Raw genomic sequence first — 20,011 nt, forward strand, 5'->3', positions numbered from 1 at the left:
TTCAGCAAATTCACTTAGGAATAAAAAAGAAATCTCCCATTGTTCCACTAAAATTTCACCACAGCTAGCTCACACAATGACCCCTCTACGGTATCACTAAGTTTGGACCATTTTTACTGTGGAATTTTAAAAATATTGGGCCCCAAATGTCCCTTGAATTTCATAAATCGGCCCTTTTCAGCAAATTCACTTAGGAATAAAAAAGAAATCTCCCATTGTTCCACTAAAATTTCACCACAGCTAGCTCACACAATGACCCCTCTACGATATCACAAAGTTTGGAGACTTTTTACTGTGGAATTTTAAAAATATTGGGACACATATGTCCCTCGAATTGCATAAATAGGCCCTTTTCAGCAAATTCACTTAGGAATAAAAAAGAAATCTCCCATTGTTCCACTAAAAATTCACCACAGCTAGCTCACACAATGACCCCTCTACAGTATCACTAAGTTTGGACCATTTTTACTGTGGAATTTTAAAAATATAGGGCCCCAAATGTCCCTTGAATTTCATAAATCGGCCCTTTTCAGCAAATTCACTTAGGAGCTAGCAGCTAGCTCACACTTAGGAGCAGCTAGCTCACAAATTTTAGTGGAACAATGGGAGATTTCTTTTTTATTCCTAAGTGAATTTGCTGAAAAGGGCCGATTTATGAAATTCAAGGGACATTTGGGGCCCAATATTTTTAAAATTCCACAGTAAAAACGGTCCAAACTTGCGCCTAGATTTAGAGTTTTGTCGGTAACGACCCGCGTAGCTAACGCATGCTTTTTTTTCCCCTGCACCTTTTAAATACCGCTGGTATTTAGAGTTCACATAATGGCAGGGTTTTCAGTGCGTTAGGCTCCAAAAAGGGAGCGTAGAGCATAATTTAACGCCACTGCAACTCTAGATACCAGCGGTGCTTATGGACGCGGCCAGCTTCAAAAACGTGCTCGTGCACGATTCCCCCATAGGAAACAATAGGGCTGTTTGAGCTGAAAAAAAAAACTAACACCTGCAAAAAAGCCGCGTTCAGCTCTTAACGCAGCCCCATTATTTCCTATGGGGAAACACTTCCTACGTCTGCACCTAACACTCTAACATGTACCCCGAGTCTAAACACCCCCTAACCTTACACTTATTAACCCCTAATCTGCCACCCCCGCTATCGCTGACACCTGCATATTTTTTTAACCCCTAATCTGCCGCTCCGTAAACCGCCGCTACCTACATTATCCCTGTGTATCCCCTAATCTGCTGCCCCTATCACCGCCGACCCCTATATTATATTTATTAACCCCTAATCTGCCCTCCCTAACATCGCCGACACCTAACTTCAAGTATTAACCCCTAATCTGCCGATCGGAGCTCACCGCTACTCTAATAAATTTTTTAACCCCTAAAGCTAAGTCTAACCCTAACACTAACACCCCCCTAAATTAAATATAATTTAAATCTAACGAAATAAATTAACTCTTATTAAATAAATTATTCCTATTTAAATCTAAATACTTACCTGTAAAATAAACCCTAATATAGCTATAATATAAATTATAATTATATTGTAGCTATTTTAGGATTAATATTTATTTTACAGGCAACTTTGTATTTATTTTAACCAGGTACAATAGCTATTAAATAGTTAAGAACTATTTAATAGCTACCTAGTTAAAATAATTACAAAATTACCGGTAAAATAAATCCTAACCTAAGTTACAATTAAACCTAACACTACACTAGCAATAAATTAATTAAATACAATACCTACAAATAACTACAATTAAATAAACTAACTAAAGTACAAAAAATAAAAAAGAACTAAGTTACAAAAAATAAAAAAATATTTAAAAACATTAGAAAAATATTACAACAATTTTAAACTAATTACACCTACTCTAAGCCTCCTAATAAAATAACAAAGACCCCCAAAATAAAAAAATGCCCTACCCTATTCTAAATTAAATAAGTTTAAAGCTCTTTCTTCTGTTATGTGTGATCAGTCCACGGGTCATCATTACTTCTGGGATATAACTCCTCCCCAACAGGAAATGCAAGAGGATTCACCCAGCAGAGCTGCATATAGCTCCTCCCCTCTACGTCACTCCCAGTCATTCTCTTGCACCCAGCAACTAGATAGGATGTGTGAGAGGACTATGGTGATTATACTTAGTTTTTATAACTTCAATCAAAAGTTTGTTATTTTACAATAGCACCGGAGCGTGTTATTGCCTCTCTGGCAGAGTTTGAAGAAGAATCTACCAGAGTTTTTACTATGATTTTAACCGGAGTAGTTAAGATCATATTGCTGTTTCTCGCCATCTGAGGGAGGTAAAAGCTTCAGATCAGGGGACAGCGGGCAGATGAATCTGCATTGAGGTATGTAGCAGTTTTTATTTTCTGAATGGAATTGATGAGAAAATCCTGCCATACCGTTATAATGACATGTATGTATACTCTACACTTCAGTATTCTGGGGATGGTATTTCACCGGAATTACTCTGTTAAAAGTACATTAAACCTTTTAATAGGTATTTATTATGTTAAACGTTTTTGCTGGAATGTAGAATCGTTTGCATTTTCTGAGGTACTGAGTGAATAAATATTTGGGCATTATTTTTCCACTTGGCAGTTGCTTGTTTTAATTGTGACAGTTTCGTTTCTCTCTCACTGCTGTGTGTGAGGGGGAGGGGCCGTTTTTGGCGCTCTTTGCTACGCATCAAAAAATTCCAGTCAGTTACTCTTGTATTTCCTGCATGATCCGGTTCATCTCTAACAGATCTCAGGGGTCTTCAAACTTCTTTGGAGGGAGGTAGATTCTCTCAGCAGAGCTGTGAGACTTATATATTGACTGTGATTAAAAACGTTGCTCTGTAATTTTTATGTTTCAAATTTAATTATTGTTACTTTACTAATGGGAACAAACCTTTGCTAAAAGTTGTGTTGTTTTTAAGGATTGATGCTATAACTGTCTTTCAGTTCATTATTTCAACTGTCATTTAATCGTTTAGTGCTCTTTGAGGCACAGTACGTTTTTGTTAAATAAGATTGTAACCAAGTTGCAAGTTTATTGCTAGTGTGTTAAACATGTCTGATTCAGAGGAAGATATCTGTGTCATTTGTTCCAATGCCAAGGTGGAGCCCAATAGAAATTTATGTACTAACTGTATTGATGCTACTTTAAATAAAAGCCAATCTGTACAAATTGAACAAATTTCACCAAACAGCGAGGGGAGAGTTATGCCGACTAACTCGCCTCACGTGTCAGTACCTGCATCTCCCGCCCGGGAGGTGCGTGATATTATGGCGCCTAGTACATCTGGGCGGCCATTACAGATAACATTACAAGATATGGCTACTGTTATGACTGAAGTTTTGGCTAAATTACCAGAACTAAGAGGCAAGCGTGATCACTCTGGGGTGAGAACAGAGTGCGCTGATAATACTAGGGCCATGTCTGATACTGCGTCACAGCTTGCAGAACATGAGGACGGAGAGCTTCATTCTGTGGGTGATGGTTCTGATCCAAACAGATTGGATTCAGATATTTCAAATTTTAATTGGAGAACCTCCGTGTATTACTAGGGGAGGTTTTAGCGGCTCTTAATGATTGTAACACTGTTGCAATACCAGAAAAATTGTGTAGGTTGGATAAATACTTTGCGGTACCGGTACTGACGTTTTTCCTATACCTAAGAGACTAACTGAAATTGTTACTAAGGAGTGGGATAGACCCGGTGTGCCGTTCTCACCCCCTCCAATATTTAGAAAGATGTTTCCAATAGACGCCACCACACGGGACTTATGGCAAACGGTCCCTAAGGTGGAGGGAGCAGTTTCTACTTTAGCTAAGCGTACCACTATCCCGGTGGAGGATAGCTGTGCTTTTTCAGATCCAATGGATAAAAAATTAGAGGGTTACCTTAAGAAAATGTTTGTTCAACAAGGTTTTATATTGCAACCCCTTGCATGCATCGCGCCGATTACGGCTGCGGCAGCATTTTGGATTGAGTCTCTGGAAGAGAACCTTAGTTCAGCTACGCTGGACGACATTACGGACAGGCTTAGAGTCCTTAAACTAGCTAATTCATTCATTTCGGAGGCCGTAGTACATTTAACCAAACTTACGGCTAAGAACTCAGGATTCGCCATTCAGGCACGTAGGGCGCTGTGGCTAAAATCCTGGTCAGCTGATGTAACTTCTAAGTCCAAATTACTTAATATACCTTTCAAGGGGCAAACTTTATTTGGGCCCGGTTTGAAAGAAATTATTGCTGACATTACAGGAGGTAAGGGCCACGCCCTGCCTCAAGACAAAGCCAAAGCTAAGGCTAGACAGTCTAATTTTCGTCCCTTTCGGAATTTCAAAGCAGGAGCAGCATCAACTTCCACTGCACCAAAACAGGAAGGAGCTGTTGCTCGTTACAGACAAGGCTGGAAACCTAACCAGTCCTGGAACAAGGGCAAGCAGGCCAGGAAACCTGCTGCTGCCCCAAAGACAGCATGAACCGAGGGCCCCCGATCCGGGACCGGATCTAGTGGGGGGCAGACTCTCTCTCTTCGCCCAGGCCTGGGCAAGAGATGTTCAGGATCCCTGGGCGCTAGAGATCATATCTCAGGGATACCTTCTAGACTTCAAATTCTCTCCCCCAAGAGGGAGATTTCATCTGTCAAGGTTGTCAACAAACCAGATAAAGAAAGAAGCGTTTCTACGCTGTGTACAAGATCTGTTATTAATGGGAGTGATCCATCCGGTTCCGCGGTCGGAACAAGGACAAGGGTTTTACTCAAACCTGTTTGTGGTTCCCAAAAAAGAGGGAACTTTCAGGCCAATCTTGGATTTAAAGATCCTAAACAAATTCCTAAGAGTTCCATCGTTCAAAATGGAAACTATTCGGACAATCTTACCCATGATCCAAAAGGGTCAGTACATGACCACAGTGGATTTAAAGGATGCTTACCTTCACATACCGATTCACAAAGATCATTACCGGTATCTAAGGTTTGCCTTCTTAGACAGGCATTACCAGTTTGTAGCTCTTCCATTCGGATTGGCTACGGCTCCAAGAATCTTCACAAAGGTTCTGGGTGCCCTTCTGGCGGTACTAAGACCGCGAGGAATTTCGGTAGCTCCGTACCTAGACGACATTCTGATACAAGCTTCAAGCTTTCAAACTGCCAAGTCTCATACAGAGTTAGTTCTGGCATTTCTAAGGTCGCATGGATGGAAAGTGAACGAAAAGAAGAGTTCTCTTTTTCCTCTCACAAGAGTTCCATTCTTGGGGACTCTTATAGATTCTGTAGAAATGAAGATTTATCTGACAGAAGACAGATTAACAAAGCTTCTAAATGCATGCCGTGTCCTTCATTCCATTCAACTCCCGTCAGTAGCTCAATGCATGGAGGTGATCGGCTTAATGGTAGCAGCAATGGACATAGTACCCTTTGCACGTCTACATCTCAGACCGCTGCAATTGTGCATGCTGAGTCAGTGGAATGGGGATTACTCAGACTTGTCCCCTACTCTGAATCTGGATCAAGAGACCAGAAACTCTCTTCTATGGTGGCTTTCTCGGCCACATCTGTCCAGGGGGATGCCATTCAGCAGGCCAGACTGGACAATTGTAACAACAGACGCCAGCCTACTAGGTTGGGGCGCTGTCTGGAATTCTCTGAAGGCTCAGGGACAATGGAATCAGGAGGAAAGTCTCCTGCCAATAAACATTCTGGAATTAAGAGCAGTTCTCCATGCCCTTCTGGCTTGGCCCCAGTTAAAAACTCGGGGGTTCATCAGGTTTCAGTCAGACAACATCACGACTGTAGCTTACATCAACCATCAAGGAGGGACAAGAAGCTCCCTAGCAATGATGGAAGTATCAAAGATAATTCGCTGGGCAGAGTCTCACTCTTGCCACCTGTCAGCAATCCACATCCCGGGAGTGGAGAACTGGGAGGCGGATTTCTTGAGTCGCCAGACTTTTCATCCGGGGGAGTGGGAACTTCATCCGGAGGTCTTTGCCCAAATACTTCGACGTTGGGGCAAACCAGAGATAGATCTCATGGCGTCTCGCCAGAACGCCAAACTTCCTCGCTACGGGTCCAGATCCAGGGATCCGGGAGCGATTCTGATAGATGCCTTGACAGCACCTTGGGACTTCGGGATGGCTTATGTGTTTCCACCCTTCCCGCTGCTTCCTCGATTGATTGCCAAAATCAAACAGGAGAGAGCATCAGTGATTCTAATAGCGCCTGCATGGCCACGCAGGACTTGGTATGCAGATCTAGTGGACATGTCATCCTGTCCGCCTTGGTCTCTACCTCTAAGACAGGACCTTCTGATACAGGGTCCATTCAAACATCAAAATCTAACTTCTCTGAAGCTGACTGCTTGGAAATTGAACGCTTGATTTTATCAAAACGTGGTTTTTCTGAGTCGGTTATTGATACCCTGATACAGGCTAGGAAGCCTGTCACCAGAAGGATTTACCATAAGATATGGCGTAAATACCTATACTGGTGCGAATCCAAAGGTTACTCCTGGAGTAAGGTTAGGATTCCTAGGATATTGTCCTTTCTACAAGAAGGTTTAGAAAAGGGTTTATCGGCTAGCTCATTAAAGGGACAGATCTCAGCTCTGTCCATCTTGTTACACAGGCGTCTGTCAGAAAATCCAGACGTCCAGGCCTTTTGTCAGGCTTTAGCTAGGATCAAGCCTGTGTTTAAAACTGTTGCTCCGCCATGGAGTTTAAACTTAGTTCTTAACGTTTTACAGGGTGTTCCGTTTGAACCCCTTCATTCCATTGATATAAAATTGTTATCTTGGAAAGTTCTGTTTTTAATGGCTATTTCCTCGGCTCGAAGAGTCTCTGAGTTATCAGCCTTACATTGTGATTCTCCTTATCTGATTTTTCACTCAGACAAGGTAGTTCTGCGTACTAAACCTGGGTTCTTACCTAAGGTAGTCACTAACAGGAATATCAATCAAGAGATTGTTGTTCCATCCTTGTGTCCAAATCCTTCTTCAAAGAAGGAACGTCTTCTACACAATCTGGATGTAGTTCGTGCCCTCAAGTTCTACTTGCAGGCAACTAAGGATTTTCGACAAACGTCTTCCCTGTTTGTCGTGTATTCTGGTCAGAGGAGAGGTCATAAGGCTTCGGCTACCTCTCTCTCCTTCTGGCTTCGTAGCATAATTCGTTTAGCCTATGAGACTGCTGGACAGCAGCCTCCTGAAAGAATTACAGCTCATTCTACTAGAGCTGTGGCTTCCACTTGGGCCTTTAAGAATGAGGCCTCTGTTGAACAGATTTGCAAGGCTGCAACTTGGTCTTCGCTTCATACTTTTTCCAAATTTTACAAATTTGACACTTTTGCTTCTTCGGAGGCTATTTTTGGGAGAAAGGTTCTTCAGGCAGTGGTTCCTTCTGTATAATGAGCCTGCCTATCCCTCCCGTCATCCGTGTACTTTTGCTTTGGTATTGGTATCCCAGAAGTAATGATGACCCGTGGACTGATCACACATAACAGAAGAAAACATAATTTATGCTTACCTGATAAATTCCTTTCTTCTGTTGTGTGATCAGTCCACGGCCCGCCCTGTTTTAAGGCAGGTAAATATCTTTTAAATTATACTCCAGTCACCACTTCACCCTTGGTTTCTCCTTTCTCGTTGATTCTTGGTCGAATGACTGGGAGTGACGTAGAGGGGAGGAGCTATATGCAGCTCTGCTGGGTGAATCCTCTTGCATTTCCTGTTGGGGAGGAGTTATATCCCAGAAGTAATGATGACCCGTGGACTGATCACACAACAGAAGAAAGGAATTTATCAGGTAAGCATAAATTATGTTTTTACCTTACCAGCTCTGAAAAGGGCCCTTTGCGGGGCATGCCCCAAAGAATTCAGCTCTTTTGCCTGTAAAAAAAAACATACAATACCCCCCCCCAACATTACAACCCACCACCCACATACCCCTAATCTAACCCAAACCCCCCTTAAATAAACCTAACACTAAGCCTAACACTGAAGATCTCCCTACCTTGTCTTCACCTCACCGGGTCCCGATCTGTCCAGAAGAGCCTCCGATGTCTTGATCTAAGCCCAAGCGGGGGGCTGAAGAGTGACGTCCATCCTCGGGCTGAAGTCTGGATCCAATCGGCGGCTGAAGAACTCCATCATCGGGCTGAAGTCGGAAGTCCATCATCGGGATGAAGTCTTCTATCAAGCCGCATCTTCAATCTTCTTTCTTCCGGAGCGGAGCGAGCCATCTTCTTCCAAGCCGACGCGGAACATCCTCTTCAACCGACGCCTACTAGCCGAATGACGGTTCCTTTAAATGACGTCATCCAAGATGGCATCCCTCGAATTCCGATTGGCTGATAGGATTCTATCAGCCAATCGGAATTAAGGTAGGAATATTCTGATTGGCTGATGGAATCAGCCAATCAGAATCAAGGTCAATCCGATTGGCTGATCCGATCAGCCAATCAGATTGAGCTCGCATTCTATTGGCTTTTCCGATTCTGATAGAATCCTATCAGCCAATCGGAATTCGAGGGACGCCATCTTGGATGACGTCATTTAAAGGAACCGTCATTCGGCTAGTAGGCGTCGGTTGAAGAGGATGTTCCGCGTTGGCTTGGAAGAAGATGGCTCGCTCCGCTCCGGAAGAAAGAAGATTGAAGATGCGGCTTGATAGAAGACTTCATCCCGATGATGGACTTCCGACTTCAGCCCGATGATGGAGTTCTTCAGCCGCCGCTTGGATCCAGACTTCAGCCCGAGGATGGACGTCACTCTTCAGCCCCCCGCTTGGGCTTGGATCAAGACTTCGGACCCTCTTCTGGACAGATCGGGACCTGGTGAGGTGAAGACAAGGTAGGAAGATCTTCAGGGGCTTAGTGTTAGGTTTATTTAAGGGGGGTTTGGGTTAGATTAGGGGTATGTGGGTGGTGGGTTGTAATGTTGGGGGGGGGGGATTGTATGTTTTTTTTATAGGCAAAAGAGCTGAATTCTTTGGGGCATGCCCCACAAAGGGCCCTTTTCAGGGCTGGAAGGTAAAAGAGCTTTGTACTTTTTTATTTTAGAATAGGGTAGGGCATTTTTTTTATTTTGGGGTCTTTGTTATTTTATTAGGGGGCTTAGAGTAGGTGTAATTAGTTTAAAATTGTAATATTTTTCTAATGTTTGTAAATATTTTTTTATTTTTTGTAACTTAGTTCTTTTTTATTTTTTGTACTTTAGTTAGTTTATTTAATTGTAGTTATTTGTAGGTATTGTATTTAATTAATTTATTGCTAGTGTAGTGTCAGGTTTAATTGTAACTTAGGTTAGGATTTATTTTACCGGTAATTTTGTAATTATTTTAACTAGGTAGCTATTAAATAGTTCTTAACTATTTAATAGCTATTGTACCTGGTTAAAATAAATACAAAGTTGCCTGTAAAATAAATATTAATCCTAAAATAGCTACAATATAATTATAATTTATATTATAGCTATATTAGGGTTTATTTTACAGGTAAGTATTTAGATTTAAATAGGAATAATTTATTTAATAAGAGTTAATTTATTTCGTTAGATTTAAATTATATTTAACTTAGGGGGGTGTTAGTGTTAGGGTTAGACTTAGCTTTAGGGGTTAAAAAATGTATTAGAGTAGCGGTGAGCTCCGATCGGCAGATTAGGGGTTAATACTTGAAGTTAGGTGTCGGCGATGTTAGGGAGGGCAGATTAGGGGTTAATACTATTTATTATAGGGTTATTGAGGCGGGAGTGAGGCGGATTAGGGGTTAATAACTTTATTATAGTAGCGGTGCGGTCCGCTCTGCAGATTAGGGGTTAATAAGTGTAGGCAGGTGGAGGCGACGTTGTGGGGGGCAGATTAGGGGTTAATAAATATAATATAGGGGTCGGCGGTGATAGGGGCAGCAGATTAGGGGTACACAGGGATAATGTAGGTAGCGGCGGTTTACGGAGCGGCAGATTAGGGGTTAATAAGTGTAAGGTTAGGGGTGTTTAGACTCGGGGTACATGTTAGAGTGTTAGGTGCAGACGTAGGAAGTGTTTCCCCATAGGAAATAATGGGGCTGCGTTAAGAGCTGAACGCGGCTTTTTTGCAGGTGTTAGTTTTTTTTTTCAGCTCAAACAGCCCTATTGTTTCCTATGGGGGAATCGTGCACGAGCACGTTTTTGAAGCTGGCCGCGTCCATAAGCACCGCTGGTATCTAGAGTTGCAGTGGCGTTAAATTATGCTCTACGCTCCCTTTTTGGAGCCTAACGCACTGAAAACCCTGCCATTATGTGAACTCTAAATACCAGCGGTATTTAAAAGGTGCAGGGAAAAAAAAGCATGCGTTAGCTACGCGGGTCGTTACCGACAAAACTCTAAATCTAGGCGTAAGTTTGGACCGTTTTTACTGTGGAATTTTAAAAATATTGGGCCCCAAACGTCCCTTGAATTTCATAAATCGGCCCTTTTCAGCAAATTCACTTAGGAATAAAAAAGAAATCTCCCATTGTTCCACTACAATTTGTGAGCTAGCTGCTCCTAAGTGTGAGCTAGCTGCTAGCTCCTAAGTGAATTTGCTGAAAAGGGCCGATTTATGAAATTCAAGGCCCATTTGGAGCACTATATTTTAAAAATTCCACAGTAAAAAGTCTCCAAACTTAGTGATACCTTAGAGGGGTGATTGTGTGAGCTAGCTGTGGTGAAATTTTAGTGGAACAATGGGAAATTTCTTTTTTATTCCTAAGTGAATTTGCTGAAAAGGGCCTATTTATGCAATTCGAGGGACATATGGGTCCCAATATTTTTAAAATTCCACAGTAAAAAGTCTCCAAACTTTGTGATATCATAGAGGGGTCATTGTGTGAGCTAGCTGTGGTGAAATTTTAGTGGAACAATGGGAGATTTCTTTTTTATTCCTAAGTGAATTTGCTGAAAAGGGCCGATTTTATGAAATTCAAGGGACATTTGGGGCCCAATATTTTTAAAATTCCACAGTAAAAACTCTCCAAAATTTATGATATCGTAGAGGGGTCATTGTGTGAGCTAGCTGTGGTGAAAATGTAGTGGCACAATGGGAGATTTAGCTTTTATCCCTAAGTGAAATTGCTTGAAAGTGATGATTTTTGCAATTTTAGGGAAGTTTGGGGCCCTATATTTTTAAAATTCCACACTAAAAAGTTTCCATACTTTGTGATATCTTAGTGGGGTCATTGTTTGAACTAGCTGTGGTGAAAATGTAGTGGCACAATGGGGAATTTTGTTTTTAACGCTTAGAGAAATGCTGGAATATGACTTTTTTTTACATTTGAGTGACATTTATAACAAAAATGCTTGTGGTATTCATTAAAACATTTCTTATTAGCATATATGTATGGTACAGCCTTTAATAGTCTTAAGAAAGTACTAACAAATAAGTGTCTGATAGCTTGACTACTGTTTTAAACCTGTCTGATAGCTCCAAAACAGTGTCTGATAGCTTGACTTGGATTTTTAAACTGTCTGATAGCTTGACTCCAGTGGTTAAACACATAGTAGAAATACCACTTCGTACTTGCAGAGCACCATTGGTTCAGAGTAAAAAACTCTGCTAATCTAATCAGCAACTCTAGTTTCATGTCTAAGTCTTGCTTTTAGTGCTGCTGATTGCTCAGTGGCTTATTCTGCGCTGGACCAGCATTGCTCTGCGAGTTATGAGCAATATTTCTAATTTTTGTTTTAAAGTCCTAGGGTGTGGTGGGGTGGTATATATCACTGAAAGTTCTGGGGTTGTTTAGGAATGCTATGTATACCTGAAAGTCTGTGGGTTGTGGTTGAGCAGTATGTATTGCTGAAAGTCTGGGGGTTGTGGAGAAATGCTACGTATCCCTGAAAGTCTGGGGAGTGTGGAGCAGTGGTACGTATTGCTGAAAATCTGGTGAGTGTGGAGCAGTAGTACTTATTGCTGAAAGTCCGGGGGTATTGGAGGAGCGGTTATGTATCTTTGAAAGTCTGGGGGTTGTGGTGGAGTGGTAGGTATCACTGAAAGTCTGGTGTTTGTAGAGAAGCAATATGTATCACTGAAAGTCTGGTGTTTGTAGAGAAGCAATATGTATCCCTGTAAGTCTGGGGAGTGTGGAGGAGCGCTACGTATCCCTGTAAGTCTGGGGAGTGTGGAGGAGCGCTACGCATCCCTGTAAGTCTGGGGAGTGTGGAGGAGCGCTACGTATCCCTGTAAGTCTGGGGAGTGTGGAGGAGCGCTACGTATCCCTGTAAGTCTGGGGAGTGTGGAGGAGCGCTACGTATCCCTGTAAGTCTGGGGAGTGTGGACGAGCGCTACGTATCCCTGCAAGTCTGGGGAGTGTGGAGGAGCGCTACGTATCCCTGTAAGTCTGGGGAGTGTGGAGGAGCGCTACGTATCCCTGTAAGTCTGGGGAGTGTGGAGGAGCGCTACGTATCCCTGTAAGTCTGGGGAGTGTGGAGGAGCGCTACGTATCCCTGTAAGTCTGGGGAGTGTGGAGGAGCGCTACGTATCCCTGTAAGTCTGGGGAGTGTGGAGGAGCGCTACGTATCCCTGTAAGTCTGGGGAGTGTGGAGGAGCGCTACGTATCCCTGTAAGTCTGGGGAGTGTGGAGGAGCGCTACGTATCCCTGTAAGTCTGGGGAGTGTGGAGGAGCGCTACGTATCCCTGTAAGTCTGGGGAGTGTGGAGGAGCGCTACGTATCCCTGTAAGTCTGGGGAGTGTGGAGGAGCGCTACGTATCCCTGTAAGTCTGGGGAGTGTGGAGGAGCGCTACGTATCCCTGTAAGTCTGGGGAGTGTGGAGGAGCGCTACGTATCCCTGTAAGTCTGGGGAGTGTGGAGGAGGAGGAGCGCTACGTATCCCTAAAAATATTTTGAAAACAACTGACACTATTATGAGTACTTCCTCTGTATCTTTTTGGCAGATTAAATTAGGTGGAGCTGGAAATTATTTAAAAGGAATATATTTAGGCTCCCCTTAATAACAAAAACCTCCCACTTTCTTATTCCTTTCTCTGAGTATTCAGGGTTTCCGAAGGCAGGACAGTATAAATAGAGGAGAGTAGATTGAGGCGGTATAGGTATGACTGAAAAAGCCCCAGTTGGGTTTCTCATCACGCTTCCTCGGGGGGATACAGAGGTAGTACTCATAATAGTGTCCATTATTTTCAAAATGTTTCTATTGCACATACTTGTAGCACAGTATTGTTTTGAAACCAGAGGCAGCAAAGTCACCTGTTAGTATTTTGTATGTTTTTAAATGTAATACTAATAAAAGCTACTTTTTAAATATACTCTATTCTTGATATACTCTGTGGAAGCTGTAGATCTCGTTGGTTGTCTGATTATAATGTTCAACAATGATAAAATACATGCGTGATTTAGAGGGTTGCACCAGCTGCACCTCCGATGGATAATGGATTATCAGCCATACTGACGAAAAAGTAGGGTAAACATGGAGGATATGACCAAAATCAAAATGGTCCATCTCATATTAAAAACGGATCTTTTTATAGTAGAACAATCTTCATATAAACTTTCCATATTAGTTTTTGATCAGGTATTTTACTCCATTATATACAAGAGTGAAAGGATAGGGAAACTCTTATTCCAATCAACCCACTTACTAATAATAAAGACAATAATCCTATAAAAATGTGCCAAAAAATATATAACAAAAACAAAGGGAGAGAGCAAGAGGCATATAAAGAGCACTCGCTTAAAGTGATACACGGGAAGGAGACTATCACAGGTAAGTACTAAAACTTAACTTTTATTATACAAAGAAAAGAAAAATAAATTATTAAAATTCTTCTAATCCAAAGTGGATAGAATCCAAACAGCAGCAGAATACAAAAACACTCATCAGCAATAGAAAAGATGAGAGGTGCAGACATGGAGGAATCGGCAACGGTTGTCCCATTATGTGAGTTCCACTAAAAGCCATTTAGTAACTAAAGCGGACACAGTCCCCCAGACAATTAACTAAATAAAGGTAGAATTCACACAAATATTAAAACTGGTGGTTGGGTCAGTGCATCCATATACTGCAAAAATATTCTGACACCAAAAATACAATTAGGATACAAATAAGTGTGCTGTAAGGATTCATGATACGCCTGATGCGCATTTTGCTGTTAGGAATTCTACCTTTATTTAGTTAGTTGTCTGAGGGACTGTGTCCGCTTTAGTTACTTCATGTTTTTGGTTAGTGTGACCACATTGCCGCTTTAAAAATGGACACATATGAAAAATACATATGTCAGGGCTGTTTAAATAAATGTTTTGTATAAGAACCCTGGCATATGTATTTTTCATATGTGTCCCTTTTTAAAGCGGCAATATGGTTACCCTACTTTTGGTGGAACTCGCATAATGGGACAACCGTTGCTGATTCCTCCATGATTGCACCTCTGTCATCTTTTCTATTGCTGATGAGTGTTTTTGTACTCTGGTGCAGTTTGGATTCTTAGAATTTTTTTTTTTAATTTTTTTTTTTAGGAGGGTGTCATCAACACTGGAGACCACTTTTGGGCCTCCAATGATCAACCTCATTTTTTATTTTAAACAAATAGTTAACCCATATAAGCGAGTGTCTTAACTGCAGAAAAATAAATCCCCATATGGGAAACAATGGCCTCGCCTAAACCAATAACATCAACGTATATTATGTACAATGGAGCAAGAGGGGAAACACATCAAGTATTAGGTCTATAAGGCATCTCTTTGGACTCTTTACAAGCTTCTTGGGTTAGGAAATAGGTGAGCAACTATATTAATATAAAAATGCAAAATTGGCCGTCATACAATGGAAGTGTTAACACTTCTGTCGGTATCTAACATACATAGGGCATTATTATTTAATCTGATGCTGATGGAGCTAAAACAACGTGGGATGGGGAGGAAGTGGACTTAGCTTGCTTTTAATAAGTTACGTACACAATATGGCTCTATAAGGCTTATGTTATGAGGAAACATTGGGATACCAAACTATGGCGGTTACATATGGGCTAGAACATTATATTTAGTACTAATACTAAACGTAAATAGTCATAAACGTGTGAATATGCAGTTATGTACCAAAGGATATCTAAAGATCATCAACTCTAATGTACTCCATTTTAGGTATCTACATAGAAGGTAGAAAATGATAGCGCTTTTAAATAGGAGCTGTACTGTGTATGAATTAAGACAGACATATTTTACCAGACCAGGCTATCCCGACAATAGCCATCATGAAGTTCTGTGTCTGGGACCTATAGCTTAAGCTACTTATTACAAGAGAGACATGTCCACATTATATCACTTAAAGTACTTCAGTGTGACAGTTCTCTGAGGTAGCTGTATGATCCAGCAGCCCTTCAGCCCACACCAGACCGCCAGGCCAAGTGGTTCCCTGCAATCTCAGACCCGAGTTGGGACAACAATCGAAAATGACTTGTGGTGGCCATGATATCGAGGTCCATGGGCAAGATCACCTTAATATGAGCAGGTAGGATACTTGGTAGGAGCATCGGCGTGGGTGGCGGGATAGTGGACACGGGATGTAATACTTGCAATGGGAAAGCTTCTGTGACTAGAGCAGAGTTTACACCCGTGGTCCCTGTAGGTGCAAGGCCTCAGAGCTCCCGGAGCAGCACTGAGACCTGTCTGCCTGTATCTCCAGTGCCTACGTGTATACTCAGAAATGCTGACCCAGCTGCAATTTTCTCCTTCCACGCTGCAAAGCCCACATCAGTTGATTCCGGCTTGATCTGAGAGTCGTAAGGTATGGGAAGCGAACACTGGGGCTCCTTATCAGCCTCTCTAATATGCTCCGGAGAGTCAAGCTTAGGCAGGGTAGGTTTCTGAGCAGGGCAGCCGCCATTAGTACCCAGTGCTGCTGACAGTGATTCCTCAAATGCCACGAGGTGGTCAGCTAGTAGGTATTGCAGCTCCGCAAGAAAGCCCTCCTTGGTATATGGTTCCATGTTAGAAGCGTTAGGTAAAAAACTTATGTGGTGAACAGCCCACAATGGGGGCTGCGCGACAGTGGTTACCCGTATGGGAGTCACTGGGGGGGGGGGGGGTTCTGAAAAGGCCTCAGCCTCGAAATAGCTCCGGTAACCGAAAGTGCTGCACGATCCTAAGGAAGGAGGCATCAAATGAAAGACAAACTTTTTATAGTCTTGATTCTGACAATTTGAAGCCCAAATAATAGCTATATCTCGCTATATTCTGTAATCTCAGCAGGAAGGTGTGAGCAGCTAGCAGTTTTGGCGTCCATTGATGGCCGCTGCCCGGAAGGTCCCCGGATTCTTAGAATTTTTAATAATTTTAATATTTTTTTTTCTTTTATTTCACTCATAATGTCAGATTATTTTGTATATTTTTTTTTTATGTACATACTGCATGTTGAATGGCTATAGCACAGCTATCGGCTAAGAGATGAAAACGTCACCTTATAGAAAAATATAGGGTTCTGCCATGGGCGGCCGGAGGCAATCAGCTCGGCATAAATTCTCAGGCAGTTAAAGGGACATTCAACACCTGACACAACTGGATTCCATATGTTTATAACGCAAACAAAGATCCGCCTGCACCGGCTTCCTTCTCTACCTCTATCCTTGTCCTAGGAATCCTTCCAAATACATACGTTACTCTAGTCGAAATATGGCCGCCAAACTTCCCCCACGGTTACGTACTAACCACTTCTTTCAATCCATCCTCCAATCAGAATGGAATCCTCGGTCAGAATCTTCAAACTTGTTCACGTTGTTTCGCGCATGCACGATTCAATAGGAACCAAAAAAGCGGAACTTTATTCTCCCCAATAATTTCCGACGTATTACTTAACACCGATCTAATTAATTGGATGCTTCAAGTCCGATTGCTGTGTATGATCTGACAAATTTACGCATGCGCAATGACATATCGTGCGCGTCATCAATCCCTTCATGAACAAGCGGGATTTGGAAGTGAGATGGAGGAGGAGTTTGGCGGCCATATTTCGACTAGAGTAACATATGTATTTGGAAGGATTCCTAGGACAAGGATAGAGGTTATAGAGAACGGAGCGGTGCAGGCGTATCTTCGTTTGCGTTACAAACATATGGAATCCGGTTGTGTCGGGTGTTGACTGTCCCTTTTTAAAGGTACTTTCAGCATGAAGTATTTTTTATAATTCATGACTAAAAGTCCCCTTTTATTTATAGCACTGGTAAATCCTAACGTTTCAAAATCACTATGTGCAGAATTATGTAACATTTTTTTACATTTACTGTCCCTTTTAAAGGGACAGTTTACTCAAAATTTTTCTCCCCTTTAATTTGTTCCCAATGATCCACTTTACCTGCTGGAGTGTATTAAATTGTTTACAAGTAGCTCCTTTACCCTTATATTGGCATTTGAAATTGTTAATTTAGCATGTGGTATCCCCACCTATTCTGAAAGTTTGTGGCCGCGCGTACCAGCTATAGATAAGCTTTGTAAACACAGCCAGCAGAAGATATTACACTCCCAGTGTGATAAAGCAGAGATAAGGTAATAAAATGTTGATTTTCCATTGTTCTCTCAAAGTAATGGTGATTGTTTTAAGGACAGATATAAGATAAAGAAGCAGATATATGTGCACAATGTGATACAGTAATGAGATCTGATTATATCTACAAGCTCAACCCATTTTATTAGGTTGTGGCTTCAAAACACAAAATCAGAGCTTTAATATACACAAATAAACCTTAAAAAGCTAATTTTCATATATTTTTTACTCTGCAGTTGGTAAAAAAAGAAATTGTAAACACATTAAGGGAAAAACTATTTTACAGTATACTGTCCCTTTAAGTACTCCATGTTGTCACATTAGTGTGATCTTGAATAATTTTAACACATCATTTGATTTCCTTCTAGCCGTCTCTACATATGTTGCTGTTGAAAAGGTGCAAATTGTTTCAAAAGTTTCAAGTGACTATGGCTGGTAAGTAAAACATTACATTACTCTCTAATCCAACCATGAGTAGCTGTGATAGGAACATCATCCGGCAACTCCATTCTATGTAAAAAAGGGATTAGCACTAAAACAAATGTCTCTGTCTCTCTGTCTGTCTCTCTCGTCTCTCTCGTCCACATAGACCTGTTGCAACTTTCTTGTTTGCAGAGTCAAGTGCCATCCTTTATAGTTTTCATAGAGGAGGCGTGATCGCATTAGTCAGAGAAAAACATTTTTGTACAAATCCTATATAATAAAAGGCCAAGTATGTTTGTCCGACGCAGTCATGCGCAGTAGAGACTGCGCAAGACAAACATATCTGACCTTAACAATCAGCGCTGATGCGCAGTAGAGACTGTGCTAGACAAGCGCGAGGACAGCGCTGGTCATTAAGCCCCTATGGACCTCGGCCGCAATCTGGCTAAAAGTAGCAAGATTGCACTATTGCACAAGTGGAGCAGTGCAGAAATAGTATTGCAGAGGTACCAAAGTAGATGGGGACACTCTGGGTCCCTCTCTGCATCGGGCAGCAGTGGTGCCGATCGTTGGTGGCGTGGGAGGGTTAGGAGTGAGGCGGGTGGGCAGCCCATCGCTGGATGGGCGTGAACAGATGGGACCGTTACACTACAGAAAAAATGTATGGTTGGGAGGTGGAAGGAGGTGCCGGGGGATCCTTAAGTGAAGGGGGGGGGGAATAAAGGATAGGTTAAGGATCTTCGAGGAGGACATTTTGGCCCGTGTACACAGGCTTTAACACTAGTTTGTACTTAAAGGGACAGTCTACACCAGATTTTTTTTTATTGTTTTAAAAAAATAGATAATCCCTTTATTTCCCAATCCCCAGTTTTACATAACCAACAGTTATATTAATAAACTTTTTACCTCTGTGATTACCTTGTATCTAAGCCTCTGCAGACTGCCCCCTTATCTCAGTGCTTTTGACAGACATGCAGTTTAGCCAATCAGTGCAGACTCCTAAATAACTCCTTGGGAGTGAGCACAATGTTATCTATATGACACACATGAACTAGTACTGTCTAACTGTAAAAAACTTACAAAATGCTCTGAGCTAAGAGGCGGTTTTCAACGGTTTAGAAATCAGTTTGAGCCTAGCTAGGTTTAGCTTTTGAAAAATACATCCAAGGGAACAAAGCAAATTTAATGATAAAAGTCAATTCGAAAGTTGTTTAAAATGTCATGCCCTATCTGAACCATGACAGTTTTAATTTTGAGTAGACTGTCCCTTTAAATTAACTAATGTGTAAAGCTGCAATGTGCGATTTGCTGCATACTTTTACATGTTGGGAATTAATGCTATAATACAAGCATAACACAAAAGGATTTTTATTGTGTTTATTTAAAGCAGTAATTTAGGAGTTTTGTGAATAGCTACTTTGGTATTGGGGAAAAAAGGAATTGTATGTATTTCATTATCTACCTTCCCCATTTTGTGTTTATTGGGTATAGATTTGACCATTCAGGGGACATGAAACGCAAATTTTCTTTCATTTATCAGAGTATATAATTTTAAAAAAGCTTCCAGTTTACTTCAATTGTCACATTTTCATCGTTGTCATGTTATTCTTTATTGAAGAGATATCTGGATAGGTAACATGCAGATTTCTAGAGCTCTACATGACTGAATTGTGCTGCAGACACGTGCACACGACTGAACTTACCTTCCTGCTTTTCAACAAAGGGTAACAAGAAAACAAAGGCAAATTGATAATAGAAGTACATTGTTTAAAATTGTATGTTCTATCTGAATCATGAAAAAAACATTTGCGTTTTATGTCCCTTTCAAGAGGGGATAAAGTAATATTTTAGATATTTTGGGGTGAATAACGCTAAGAAACAAGTTTATGAATGGTAATTGTGGGAATACGCCAAGAAAAGTAACTTATATTACACATTTTTAAAGCTTTTTATTTCTACCATGAATGACTGGAAAACAGAAAACCATGTTTGTGGCCCCTTTAAAAAAAAAAAAAAAAAAAAAAGGGGGGGGGGGCGATTGTAAACACTTTTTTTGTTTTTTTTTTTTTTTTTTTTTTTTT

The 20,011-nt window shown here is 41.4% G+C and overlaps 1 protein-coding gene across 1 annotated transcript in view; it reads left to right on the forward strand.

Annotated features, from left to right (window-relative positions):
• The window catches only part of MIS18A (MIS18 kinetochore protein A), a 68,814-nt gene that overhangs the window by 19,829 nt on the left and 28,974 nt on the right, over positions 1 to 20,011 (forward strand). The window contains exon 2 of the mRNA XM_053705973.1: positions 17,876 to 17,942. Within this exon, the coding sequence (XP_053561948.1) occupies positions 17,876 to 17,942 (67 nt within the window). The remainder of the gene's footprint in view (positions 1 to 17,875; positions 17,943 to 20,011) is intronic.

This window comes from Bombina bombina, chromosome 3, assembly GCF_027579735.1.
Source record: "Bombina bombina isolate aBomBom1 chromosome 3, aBomBom1.pri, whole genome shotgun sequence".
Lineage (NCBI taxonomy): Eukaryota > Metazoa > Chordata > Amphibia > Anura > Bombinatoridae > Bombina > Bombina bombina.